Consider the following 14,331-nt stretch of genomic DNA (forward strand, 5'->3'; position numbering starts at 1 on the left):
TGTGCACATGCCCTCCATAACCTCAAGGCTAGACGAAAGTCGGTTCCACCCACATACTAAAAATCACTTGAACAGGCAGAAAAACCTGAGGAGAGAGAGAAATAAGAGCAAGCTCCGGGAACCAAAATTGGATAAAATTGTTGAGCATCTTCAGCTGGATCCTAGGCTCAGTTGCCCTGCAGTGAGTGACTAAAGTGGATGACTTTTGAGAATGGCCCATTGTTTTCAGTGTAAGACTTAAGCACATGTTTAATTATTTCCTGCTTAAATCAGCAGCAACGGCTAGAGTTTTACACTTCCTTGAATCCTGCCCCAACTGGGATAAGCAAGGGAGCCATCTGCCCGCTCGACAATACGCGATCAATAAAGAAAAATCATTCGAGGAGCAGCGATTACCTGAGCAGAGACATAATAATCCAAAGAGATAGAAGTGTACAAACTCCGCGATCATTGTCTCCAGGTGGAGCCTGTCGATAATCTCATGCCAAAAGGGAGGGCTGGAGGAAGAGGGGGAGGGGGAGGACTTTCGCCAAAAACCCCTCCAAGGCTTCCCAGTTTGTAAATCCACAAGCAGCTTAACGTAAGCGGCGGCGTCCCAAATCCTCCAGAAGTTGAACGGGGAGCCTCGTCCGGGCTCTTCGCAAAGAGTCTCTATTGTCAGCCAAAGCAGGCAGGGCTCCGCAGCTCCAGCCCAAGCCTGCGCTCTTCTCTCGCCCCGGGTTATCCCAAAGGGGGCTGCCTCGCCTTGTCGCGCCGCGGGACCATCCGACAGCAAGCGAGAAACAAAAGCAGCAGCCCGCCCGCCTGCTGGCTGTCTGGCTGGCTTGGCTCTCCTCAAGGAAAGAAAGGCAGGCAAGGAGCAAGGAGCGCGCAGGTCACGAGAGGGGCCCTTCGACGGAGTGCAGAAAGTGCCGCCGCTTCTTGCGAGGATCTCAGGCAGCGGGTGGCGGAGACGGGCCGGCGGCTGCTCTGGGCGAGGACTTGCCTGGTGTGGCGCTGGGCGAGCGCGCGGCAGACAGAAGTGGCGGCGCAATCGCAGCAGCAGCAGCCCTGGGTCCCATCACTTGAAGCAAAGCGCCGGGACCGCCAGGCGAAGCAGCTTCCCGGCAGCCAGAGCGGAGCCGCGCGTCGCACCAGCCCGCACCTCCCGGCTGTCCGTCCTGCGAAGCGACGGCTCTCTCCTCCTCCTTTTCCTCCAGCTCCTTCCCTCTCCAAAAGCGGAGATTGGCACAAAAGCGAGGGACCGGCTGTGTGGGGTGGAAAAACTTCTGAGGGCGGCCTCGTCCTCCTCTTCTGGGCAGCCCCTGGTGGAGAAAGGGTGTAGCTCCTCGCCTCCACGCTGAGGGGGCTGCAAAGCTCCGTCTCGCCCAGCAGCCCCTGAAGTTTCTGGCGTCGCGTTGAGGCAGGCGCGAGAGAGAGCGCGCGCTTGCCTTTCTCGCCTTGCCGCTGCAGGTCTGGTGCCGCCTCAGGACACCTTAAAGGAGCCGCGCCTCCCCAAACTGCTCAGAAAGAAAGAGGAATACAAAAGGGCTACAATGCGGAGCTGGAGAATCTCATCCCTTGAAGACGACGGCGGCAACGACAGCCCACATTCCCATGTAACTTTCTTGCGATGGCAAAGGGTTAGAAACTACCCTGCGCTATTGGATAACAAAAGGCTACGACTTGGAATATCACGGAGTCCGGAACAAACCATTTTTTTTAAAAAAAAACATTACTTGCCTGGTGCTGTAAATGGAACTTCCCGACGTAGGATTCAAAAAATCCTCCCGGGGAAACAAGTGTAACCCTTTCACTGCTGCACAGCTGCAGTTAGGTTCCACTGAGCATAGGAGAAGAGGAGTATTGATTACTGTGAACCGAGCAAGCGAAATACATAGAGGGGGAAGGAAGCAAGTTACAAAAGTGACAACTCCTAGGGGTGGAAGTGTCTTCAACCTCCTCAGTATTTTTGAGGGCCTTCTCAGCAGTGGCATCCTCTATGTGGAATGCCCTCCTATCAGATGTCAAGTAGATAAAGAGCTTCACAACTTTTAGAAGACATCTGAAGGCAGCCCTCTATCAGGCAGTTTTAAATGTTTGATGTTATGTTTTATATGTGTTTGAAGCCACTCAGAATGGCTGGAGCAATAATAAAGGTATTATTATTGTTGTTATTGTTATTAGCCTGGGGCTCAGCCCCACCTCCAGTATTGAGGGGTGGAGGAAGCTGAGCGCCAAGCATTCTCCTCCTGCCAACCTGGACATCACTGATAGACAGAAGCCAATGTGCAAATATTCTCAGCAAATAGAAGATGTCACTGCTCTCCTCTGACCCCTGGGCAGGAGCTGCCCCCACCCAGCACGATTCAGAACCACCCCCACCCCCCACAATCCATGTGTGACAGCCTATGACTCCCGCTTCAACCTTAGGGTAAAGTTGATTTGACGACCTCGTATCTGATGTAGATCTTCACTCACCCCTTCTTCCCTAGTGTGGGGATGGTTGCCATTTTCTGTTTTGGCTCAGGTGCCAAAATGTCTTGGGTAAGGCCTGTCACTTGATCATTGCTATCCAATCCACTATAGCTGATCAGAATCATGTGGCTCCAATTTTTTCTTTCCTCATCAGAAGTATAAAGCAGTTGAGCTTAGGGAGAAATATTATGCATCTTGGGAGAGTGGCTACAGGATCAATGGAGGGTGCTCCAGGGGTTTGGTGGGGAAGACCATGGATCCACAGTACTCTAAGCCCCCTTGTTCCCACAATGCACACCCACGCCCACATCTGGAACAGACCTTGAAACCACACCAGACCTGGAGCTGCTGTAATTAATCCCCATCCATTGTTGTCAATGGGAGAGGGGAGAAGATGAAAGAAAAGGAACACAATAAATCTTAAAAGGTACAATTCATCTTCCACCCTGCATGCAACCAACTTTGGATGTGGTGAATTCTCTTCCCACCCACACCTCCATAATATTGCTCTGTTAATATATTACTGTTTGTGATCATTTGCATATTTACTCAGATGTAAGCAGTGATGGGTGAAACCCCTTCCTGAGTCATAAAAGGAAGGGCTATTCCTCCTCTAAAATATTGGAAAACAGGATTGGAAGTAACCATGCTAATTACAAGCCCATTTTGGATCTTGTTACACTCCTGTTCACGCTATGATGCCCAGGATGGAGCTTCCAAGGGACCATAGAAACTGAGATGCTGCCATGCAAGTTTTTAAGCACAAAAAAAGAAGAGAGGTGTGGAAGGAAGTTAGGAACTAATTTCTGGCTGGCATTACAAACAGAGCCAGAAAAAAAGAGTGGGAGGGAGTATGTGGTTGAAATGCTTACTCTGAATGGGAGGGCAGCCCCCACAAGTTATTGTGCTTTACATTTTGAACTGGATAATTTCAGACCTTGGCAACATCACCAGATTAACATCAGTGTGTGCAGTGGGACTTAACTCCACAGAAAGTGTGTACAGCATTGGAGCCTTAACCTGTAGGCACAAAGCCAGTGATAAACTGGATGACTGCCACTGCCTCACCTCTTTCCTTTATCTGTCATCTAGAAAACATGTTTACTTTCCACAAATTTTTACTTAATTACAATTGTTTTAATAACTGCAGGCGTATTGCATAATACTTGAGGCTCAGTCTGCACTCCCTTTGATTATTTTCACATATATACAACCTGAGCCTATGGTGGAGGCGTTCACAGCATTAACACCCCAAAAGGACCTTGCCTCCCACCTGGCTGCAGCCTTGCACTGAAACAGAAATCAAACATTGCTCTGTCTCTCTAGGTTCCCTGCTTCCCAGCTTGCTGCTTTGCTTTTCGCTTACATCACTTCAAACTCTCTGTTCTTGTCTTTCTAACTAACTACAGTGGTACCTCGGGTTAAGTACTTAATTCGTTCCGGAGGTCCATTCTTAACCTGAAACTGTTCTTAACCTGAAGCACCACTTTAACTAATGGGGCTTCCTGCTGCCGCCGCACCACCAGAGCACTATTTCTGTTCTTATCCTGAAGCAAAGTTCTTAACCCGAGGTACTATTTCTGGGTTAGCAGAGTCTGTAACCTGAAGCGTATGTAACCCGAGGTACCACTGTACTTGTGAGTTGAGAAATGGGCCCCCACCCATTTGCCATCTTATACAGAGCCACTTTCTTTGTTCCCCTTAATGGCCCATCACCATGCCAGGAAGCTAGCTAAACTATTCCAGGAATTAGAAGGAGGCCCAGGCCTTCAGCCTAACCCTTCTTCCAACTCATCACTATAAATCCAAGACCAGTCCTACCAATAAACAGAGGTAAGCAGCTGCCTCAGGTAACAGACAGAGAGGTGTTGGAGGACAGCTGTATGGGCCACACTGCCTGTCCTTTACCCCTAAGGTAGCTAGGTGCTCTCTCTTTCAGTGGAGATCACTGTTTTGTCGCCAGTGTGGAAATAAGATTCAGCTGCCAGTACTGTAACTTTTTATACTCGGAAAGGGAGTGTGTGCACAGCAACATGCCTTAGGTCAGCCCTGAGTTCTATGATGAGTGGAACTAGAACAAAAACCTGCCTAAAATTGGCAGCATCTGTTCTGCTGTTTTCCCTAGTCAAAACACAAACTGTGGATAATCAGCAGTGAGGGGAGAAATACTCTACACATGTACAAAGGCCTAATTCTCAGTTCTTAAAAATAATTCCATTATAAGAGAGCCTTCCTTTTAGCAAAGGTCCTTCACCAGAGCAGCCTGAAGTAACCTGGGTAGGGCTTTTATTTTGTTGTGTAAAGACATTCTGATTTCTTGTCCAGACTAGCTAATAAATTGAACCTATTGAATGGAATCCAAACAAAAAAACAATGAATTCCACATGCCCAGGTGAGGTTTGCCTCGTGCTTCTTAAACAGTAGCTGCTTCCCCATGTTGCACAGTTATCTGGTCTTGAAACTGAGGGGTTGTCAAAGGATGTTTGTGCTATTATAGGAGGGTGTGCAGTTTAAAGGTTAGGACGCATACCCATGTTCTTGGGTGCACCATTATTTCCCAATGCAAACACAAGTGTTGTGAGTGGGAGGGCATTTTCATTAGGAATGCAATAGGGGGTAGGAATGCAATAGGGGGAAGTCCTATCCGCAGCAGGAAATGGTATTAAAAATTCAGGTCAGTTGCTCACATGTAATGTAAGTAACGTCACATGTAGCATGGCGCCCCCCCCCCCCGTCTTGGTTTATAACTAAATAAAACCCTCATACAACCTGAGACCATAATCCAATTTTTGTGTGTGATGCAACCCATGCACTCTTTAAATTGTAGAAGTTTTGCTTCTTTGGGTACAAATCCTATACCAGGGGTCAGCAAACTTTTTCAGCAGGGGGCCGGTCCACTGTCCCTCAAACCTTGTGGGGGGCCAGACTATATTTTGGAGGGGAAAAAATGAATGAATTCCTATGCTCCACAAATAACCCAGAGATGCATTTTAAATAAAAGCACACATTCTGCTCATGTAAAAACACCAGGCAGGCCCCACAAATAACTCAGAGATGCATTTTAAATAAAAGCACACATTCTACTCATGTAAAAACACACTGATTCCTGGACCATCCACGGGCTGGATTGAGAAGGCGACTGGGCCACATCTGGCCCCTGGGCCTTAGTTTGCTTACCCATGCCCTATACATTAATCAGAAGTAAGTCCCACTGAATTCAATGGGGCTTATTCTCATATAAGTGGAATTAGCACTGCAGCCTTAGAGGTACAAAGCAGATTTTTGTTGGGCTTTCTCTAGAATGCGGGGGGGGGGGGGGACGGACGGACGGACGGGACCTCTAGCTGATATGTTCTTGGAGCTGACCATTGGTCATGCTTGCCGGGGCGTATTATAGTTGGAGAACATACAAATTTCCCCAGGTGGCCTTAGTGGACCATCCAGTTGAGATACATGATGACATCTCCTGGATTCTAGTGTCTATGATGATTTGTTATTCCCTAAGCCAGCAGGAAGCCCACAATAAAAAAATACAATGCATGGCCTACTGTTTCATTGATTTACAATGCTTAATATCGGAAATAGATCATTTCCCATGAACTATTTCTTTTTAAAAGAGAAGCAGCCTGGTATTTGATGTGTTCTGAGAACTTTTTTTTCCCATTTTTAATAGATTATATGAGTATTAAATTCAGATTTCTTTATAAAGCAAGTTATATTTAAAGATATATACTAAGGCTGCAATCCTAACTCCATTTATCTGGAAGTAAGAGGGAGCTACTTCTAGTTAGACCAGCCTTGGATTCCACTGATACTATGGGTTGGATCCAGACTTAGGTATAATTGAAATCAATGAGAAAAGGTAGCCATTACTAAGTTAAGCACTATTGATTTCAATAGGAATGAAGTTTGACCCAATGCCTTTTTTAAATCCAAGTTGAAAATAAAAAATGTGATTCAATTAGAACGAAATTAAATCAGCTATTTAATCCACCCTGTATCTAACTGTGAATGTGTTAGCTTTACCACCCATGTAGTTGATGCTTCAAGTCTAAAACCATTAAGAACAGTTCATCCACCCACATACCTTCTTTCTGACTCACCCAGAGGCAGCTATTATAACATTACTAAAATTGTTATACACAGCAGAGTACACATCGTGACCTCCTAATTCTTTCATCACTCCTTTCAGTTAATTACTAGATTCCACTGTACTGTTTCACAGCTCCAAAAGACCAGTTCTTTAAGGGCTGGTCCAGACAGTGGTTTCCCACGCTTATGATTTGGCATTGTACTGCATAGCCAGGAGTAGACAAAATGTCACGGTGAAAAACAGACGCCTTTTCCCATGAGACAGCTCCATGGCAAGAATAGGGAGACAGACCTCTGGTTTTTCGGAATGCAAAGCTCTCTCTGTGATTCAGAAGTGTACAGACCTTCAAAGGGCAAATCCCTGACTTTGAAGTGTCAGAACATAAGGCGAGTCTGCTGGATAAGGCCAATGGCCTACCTAGTCCAGCATCCTGTTCTTGCAGTGGCCAGCCAGATGCCTGTGGGAAGCCTGCAAGCTGGATGTGAGTGCAACAGCACTTTATCCACTTGTGATTCCCAGCAACTTGCATGCAGAGGCATGATGCCTCTGACAGTGGAGATGGAACACAGCCATTATGGCTAGTAGCTGCTGATAGCCTTGACCTCCATGAGTTTGTCTAATCATATTTTAAGTTGGTAGGCATCACTGTGTCCTGTAGTAGCAAGTTCCATAGTTAAACTATGTGCTGTGTAAAAAAGTGCTTTCTTTTATGTGTCCTGAGTCTTCCAACATTCAGCTTAGTTGGCTTTCCACAAGTGTCTAGTGTTATAAGAGAGGGAGAATAGAGAACTTTTCTGTATTCACTTTCTCCATTCCATGCTCAATTATAAACCATCTATTATATCACCCCTTACTCACATTTCCTCTAAAATGTCCCAAATGTTGCTGCAGTTCTTCATATGGGAGTCCCCCCCTCCCATTGATGTTTTTCGTTGCCCTTTTATCACTCTAGTAAAAAGGTAAAGGTACCACTGAGGTCCAGTTGTGGATGACTCTGGGGTTGCGTGTTCATCTCACTCTATGGGCTGAGGGAGCTGGCGTTTGTCCGCACACAGCTTCCAGGTCATGTGGCCACCATGACTAAGCCGCTTCTAGCGAACCAGAGCAGCGCACAGAAACACTGCTCTACAAGAATGATATCCTTAATCAGAACTGTACACAATATTCCAAATGTGATTATACTATAGATTTGCATAGCAGCATTGTGATACCTGCATGGGGATGACACACAGCTCCATTTCTCTGTAACATCTGAATGAATCAGTAGTAGCCATCCAAGTACTGCATCCAAGTACAGTGGGAAACTGAATAAGGGCCAATAAACTGAGTTTAAACCCCAGCAAGATGGATTCCCTGTAGGTGAATGATTCATCTCTTCAGGAGATAGGCCAGTTACCTGTTCTGCAAGGGGCTGCATTCCCTCTGAAGGAACAGGTGTGTAGTTTGAGGGGTGCTCCTGGTTTTATCCATTTCACTTAAGGTACAGGTACCCTTGTCCAACTCAGCACAAAAGGAAGTCTGGATGAGCCTTCAGATAGCTTGGCCACTGTGATCCTGGCATTGGTAACCTCAATACTGGGTTGCTGCAATGCACTCTTTGTGTCTGGAAGCTGCAAGTGGTGCAGAATGTAGCACCTAAGTTGCTGATAGGGGCTTCCTCTTGACAACATGTAACATAAACAGAGGCTGGACACAACTGGAACTTGTCTCTGTGGAGCCTCTCACAGCTGCGTATGATGTGCTCTTCTTCCTCTGCATACTATAAAGAGCAGGCTTCTTCAACCTCGGCCCTCCAGAGACTACAGTTCCCATCATCCCTGACCACTGGTCCTACTAGCTAGGGATCATGGGAGTTGTAGGCCAAAAACATCTGGAGGGCCGAGATTGAGGAAGCCTGATGGATAAAGAGGAAAAGAAGTCAGAGAGGAAAGAACTGCTGCTGCAGCAGCATATACTTGAAAGGAAAGGAAATTTAGAAAATGGAACATTCTAAGTGTAGAAGATATAGCAGGAACTGACAGGGAGCTCTGTCAGGGTTATTAACCCAGGAAAGTAAACTCTTTACTTATGGGAGGAGGGGAGGGACAAGTAAATTTGAAAAGGTATTCCCAGGAAGAGTTGAATGAAGATAAGTGTCCCAACCTTCCTGCACTAGGCGCTAGAGACTCACCAAGATTTCTCTGGAGGAAATAGCATAAGTTAGCTGCTCTCGTCTGGGGGAGATTTCAGAACAAAAATATGCTAGAAACACTTTTGCTGAAGGAGATGCACTGGCTCCTAATATGTCACTGAGCACATCACTGAAAGTCTTTAAAGCCTTAAATTACCTAACCTGGGACCAGGTTATCTAAGGGATCAAAGAAAGCTGGGCTACCTAAGAGGAAGCTGGGATGGCTGAGTTGACAGGACAAAATTTTATTTCAACATGCCTTTTCAGCACATTGTGCAACCTGATAATTTGGTATAGGGCAACTCTTCCTAATGCAACAAAGAAAAAGAAAAAAAGCTATAACTCATCTATATGTTTTACTTGTAGGTCATTCCAAAGGTCCCAACTGCCATATGTATTATATAGGAAAGAGTGATAGGATGTCACCTGGTGGAATGTGCATACTCTTCATTAAAAAATTAAAATCAAAGTCGACAAGCAAAAAAGGGGGGAGCTTTGAATGACATGCATTCAACATTCACAATAAAATGGAATGGAGCCTTGCTACACACACACCCAATGCAATTATGCTAGGCATCGTGAAGCCTTCAAGAAAGCATTATTTCCCCACCCCCAATAATGTCTGGTTTTGAAACACATTCATGTCACATAATATATGGGCACTGAAGAAAGGCTGTCAAAATGATGTGCCTAAAATGTGCCTGAGAAACGAAAGTATATTCACTGTTCAGATATCATGCATTTAATGTTTCCAAGGACATCCATTTTTAAATGATTTGCACAGAATTTTTTTTCTAAAAGAAAAGCTTCTGTCTCATTAAAAAGAAATGGAATAAAATGATACATTGTACAGTTCTGCCAGTGACAGTCAACTATGGAGAATGTTGCATTTTTTAAAACATGGCATTAAAATAACTTTTCTATACATTTTATTTTGGGGAGAAAGGCTTCCTGTATGTTTAAATTCAAATAGATATTTAATATTCCATATATATATATATCTAGAGTAAAATACATCACGTGCCTTATAGGAGTGATTTATTAATATGTGCTTGTAGAGCTGGTTTCATTTTATTGGATATTAAATATCTATTTATATGTTTGTATATCCCTTTCAAACATTGCATCCTTAATTGTGCTTTCTCTGTGTTTTGTTTTTGTTTTTTGCTAAGGAAAGCACAACTTTTCTTTTTATAATTCACCAGCATTAAAAATAACAGTAGCAATTTGGACTTCAAAGGAATTACATAAATGATCTATCCTATTTCTTTCACTAAATTGCTGGTCATATTTAACAAAGCCTCCATTTATGAGCTGAAGAATCATAAAGAATTAACTTTCTGTCCAATTCAAGGAAGAAAGTAAAACAACTGAAAATTATCTGCTTATTTGCACAGTACAATTTATGATGAAAGCAGTTCTTGGCCAACTGTACCTGAGGTGTTTGTTGGGAGGCTTCTAAACCCTTCAAATGAAGGCAGGATACAAAATAAAAAATAAACTGCTATATATGTACATCTTGCAAGAGCCTTAAGCATTTTCAAAATTCACAGACTGGATAAAATTATCCATATTAAAATAATTCAAACGTGCTTCTTATTACAATATACCGTATATATTAAAACTTTGACACTGATCAAGCCAAAACCAAGCGAGTCGCATTGATTTGGATGCATAAGCTTCAAATTCACTGAAGCAAATGAAATTTTAAGGATGCAATCACATGGCTCCTGGGAGCGTGTTCCAGGGCCATAAGATATTATTAGATCTCTGAACCCAATGTCAGAGAGGAGACCCAATGTCAGATCCTCCTTCTCACCAATATAATACTTCCAGCGCCCTGAACCCAACTGAAGTTCAAGCTCTGGTGTTCGAAGGGCCAAAAAGGGTATGTGCTGGGGACAGTTCAGGGACATGTTGATTGAAACAGCTGAGATCCATGCCACAGGCCTGTGACCTGACCCCATACTCCAAAAATGCCCCGATACTGGGGTAGCTGGTCTAAATATTTCCAGTGGGAAGGAAACAGTTGAAAAAAGAAAACAAATAAGAAGAAACCATATACAACATATCAAAGGACACAGGAGCACTCATCTAAGCTAATTTCTATTCGTCAGGCAAACTGCCCCACTTTTCCCACTGCCACTGGCCTTGAGAATTATAAACATTCACAAACTTTTTATTGATAATAATCAGCTAAATAGTTTGAGGATCTATACAACTTTATAACATGCAGGAATCAGCATTCTCAGAGAAATCAAAGAATGGAACTGAGGGAAGTCAGGGGGTGGGTGGGTTTTGTGTGGGAGGGTGGAAAATGGGGGGGGAAATAAGGATGATATGTTTCTGGATAATATGTTTTGTTTTAATTTTGAATAAAAAAAGAGAGAATTATATCATAAAAAGCTTAATTTCTGAAAGTCTATAGGCTAATGTGTAAATGACATGGGAGTTGAAAATGGGATTAAGGTTGTTGTTGTTGTTATATTTGTATATGACGCTTCATCCAAAGATCACGGAGCAGTTCACAACATAAAAATACTAAATGAGAACACAAAATACATATTAAAAACAACCAGGAACCCCTCTTCCACAAACACATTTAAATGCAAGTTAATCAGCCCAAAGGCCTGGTTATAAAGAAACACTTTTGTAACGATATGCAATGAAGGTGCCAGGCATGTCTCCTTGGGGAAAGCATTCCAAAAATGGAGAGTGAGGGCAGAAAAGGCCCATTCTCATGTTGCCACCCTCCAGGCCTCTCATGGATGAGACACACCAAGAAGGGCCTCAGATGATGATTGCAGGGTCTGAATCAATTCATATGGGGAGAGGTGGTCATTGAGATATTGAAGTCCAGAGCCGCTTACGGCTCTGTAGATCAAAACCAGCACTTTGAATTGGGCCTAGAAACTAAGCCAATGTAGTCAGGCCAGGATCAGTGTAATATGCTCAAACCATCTTGCCCTGATGAGCAACCTAGCTGCTGAATTCTGCACCAGCTGCAGTTTCTGAACTGTCTTCAGAGGCAGCTTCTGTGTAACACAGTGCAATAATCTAACCTAGTGGCTACCAGAGCATAGACAACAGAAGTAAGGCTATCCCTGTCGAGATAGGGGCACAGCTGGCCCACCAACCACAGCTGATGAAAAGCACTCCATGCTACTGAGGCCAGTTGAGCCTCAAGCAAAAGCAGAGGATGCAGAAGTACCCACAAACTGCATACCTGCTCCTTCAGAGGGAGTGTAACCCCGCCAAGAGTAGGCAACCTCCCATCCATCTGGTCTAGGGAACTGCCCACTAACAGTACCCCAGTGCCTCAGTGTTTTCTGGATTGAGTTTCGGTTTGTTGGTTCTCATTCAGTCCATTACAGAGGCAAGACAATAGTCTAGCACATCCACCCCCCCACCTGCAGATGTAAAGGAGAAGAAGAGCTGGCAGCCTATAGATGACAACGTACTACAAAGCTCTAGATAACCTCATTCATCGGTTTCATGTAGATGTTAAATAGCATCCGGGATAAAACTGAAACCTGAGGAATCCCATTTCAGTAGGACTGGAACCTCCGCAAAGTGGTGCCACCCACTCCAAAGTCGGACAGCTGCTCCAGAAGGATAACATGATAGATGGTATCGAAAGCTACTGAGAAAATACAGATAATTAACGGGGACACATTTCCTCTGTGTATCTCCAGACAGAGGTCATTATACAAGGTAACCAAGGTAGTTTCTGGCCCAAAACTGGGCCTAAACTTGACTGAAATGGCTAGTTTAGAAGAACTGTCAAATATCTGCACCATTGTTCTTCAGCTCTGAAGGGGAAACACTTGATCAGGACAAGAGACTAGAGGCACCATACTATACATCTGGCTGACTTTAGGGTGGTTGGCTGAAGACACTTTCATCAGCCTATTTGCCTAGGCTGGCCTTTGTAGTTCAATAACAGGTAGGGAAAGGTAATTAAATAGAATCATGCTCTGTTTGTTATTTTTTTGCTATTGTTACTTGGCATGTCTCTTCAGTGTGGGGTGGTCTGTAAAAATGGAACAGAATAAATACCGGTATTTTCCGATAGAACAACTAATCAGGCAAGAGCTGTGCTCATTTTTTAACATCTGAAAGAATACAAAGGACAGCAACTGAGGTGATGTTAAAGGGACCAGAAGGAAGAACAGGCCATATTTGAATGACAGGGTCCAACTGAATGACCATGAAATTATAGATTCTAAAGCGGAAATGGAGTGATAATAGTCATATTCTTTTGTCATTTAATTCTGGACTTTGTAATTCTATCGGGATCAGTTTAGGCTCCCCGCACTGTAAAATATACCCTGAAGCTGAATTCCTGTTTTAGACATCAGTTTAAAAGAATCCAGGACTGTTCATTCTAGGTTTACTTTCCCTAAAAAAAAAAAAAAGCAAGGATAAGAAACTGCTGCTTTAAATTTAATGCAGAAAGTAACAGAACTTGACACCTTCTAGCATCTGTTACTCGAAGGTCAGACTAGCCTGCAAGGCACAAGGCAACTCTCCAGGACGCCCTTGGCTCCCAGCCAAACTGAGCTTCAAAAACAAAACGAAAATAATCTTCTATGTATTTCAAATGAGAGACCTATCACTTTGAAACTGCCAAGAGAGAGGCCTCACAGCTCTTATCCCCATCCCCAAGGATATGTGCAGGGATATCCTCCCTTAATTTAAAAAGCTTGAAGTTATTTTCTTTTGATCATGCTGGCAGCAATGAGGAATGCCCTAGAAAATTAGTGTGGATGTACACAGGGAAAATGGATGCATTCAAATGCTGAGGCTTATCCATAGGCATGGGATACTTTCTCTGCAAGGTCCCGGGAAGTGGCGCAGCCCTTAGGAAATCACACAACTCTCCTAAACCTAATACGCTGATAGATTAAAGGAAAAGGAGAGTGGGGGCGTACATGTTGCAGTTTAATACAAGAAAGAGGCTTAGCAACAGCAACACCATGATGACCATTTCTAGATAACAGAAAGAAAGGTCCAGTATATTTGGCATCCTGCCCTAATTCAATATTTTTGTGACACACCTGTTTGATCCAACTCCTGATCAAGGCTAAACCCTTGTAATCCTCTTAGCTTGCATAAGGACCTACATATCCCCCTCTCCCAACCTGGGGAATCTGGTATTCTGCAAAGAGTACAGGATCTGAAATCTTTTAGCATCAGTGCAATATCACAAAATATGTCACTTGTGCAGGGAACAAAGTATCACGGTCACTTTGTTCATAACTATTACTGCACTGAGGTCCATGTTACCATTTGAAGTGCCACAGTATACATCCCAACCAAATGCATATTTATTAGGAAGAAAGATTTCTTGTACATCCAAAGGGACACACCCCCAAGTAATTTTTTGACAAAATTGGAACCTAAGACCCAAATCCTATGCCTCAGAGCATCACCCCTCCCTGCATCAAGCCATGTCCTTTATCTGGTCACATAGCTCTTTCTTACAAGGCGGAACTAGACCACAGGGGTTCAAGGCTGTTCTGATAATGTAGGAATTGGATTAACCAGAGAAATGATGCAGTGCCAATAAAGCCTACACTACAGGCTGCTTTGCCAGCCCTGGTGGTCA

At 44.0% G+C, this 14,331-nt stretch overlaps 1 protein-coding gene across 4 annotated transcripts in view; it reads right to left on the reverse strand.

The window, feature by feature from the left end:
- The window catches only part of ROBO1 (roundabout guidance receptor 1), a 591,421-nt gene that overhangs the window by 275,110 nt on the left and 301,980 nt on the right, over positions 1 to 14,331 (reverse strand). For 2 of the 4 annotated variants that reach the window (XM_083735870.1, XM_083735869.1), the window contains exon 1: positions 397 to 1,415. The exons of the other annotated variants lie outside the window; for them this stretch is intronic. In XM_083735870.1, the coding sequence (XP_083591996.1) occupies positions 397 to 451 (55 nt within the window). In that variant the 5' untranslated portion in view covers positions 452 to 1,415. Of the gene's footprint in view, positions 1 to 396; positions 1,416 to 14,331 lie in introns of those variants that run through there. 4 annotated transcript variants of the gene reach the window in all.

This window comes from Podarcis gaigeae (assembly GCF_964106915.1).
Source record: "Podarcis gaigeae genome assembly, chromosome: 4".
Taxonomy (NCBI): Eukaryota; Metazoa; Chordata; class Lepidosauria; order Squamata; family Lacertidae; genus Podarcis; species Podarcis gaigeae.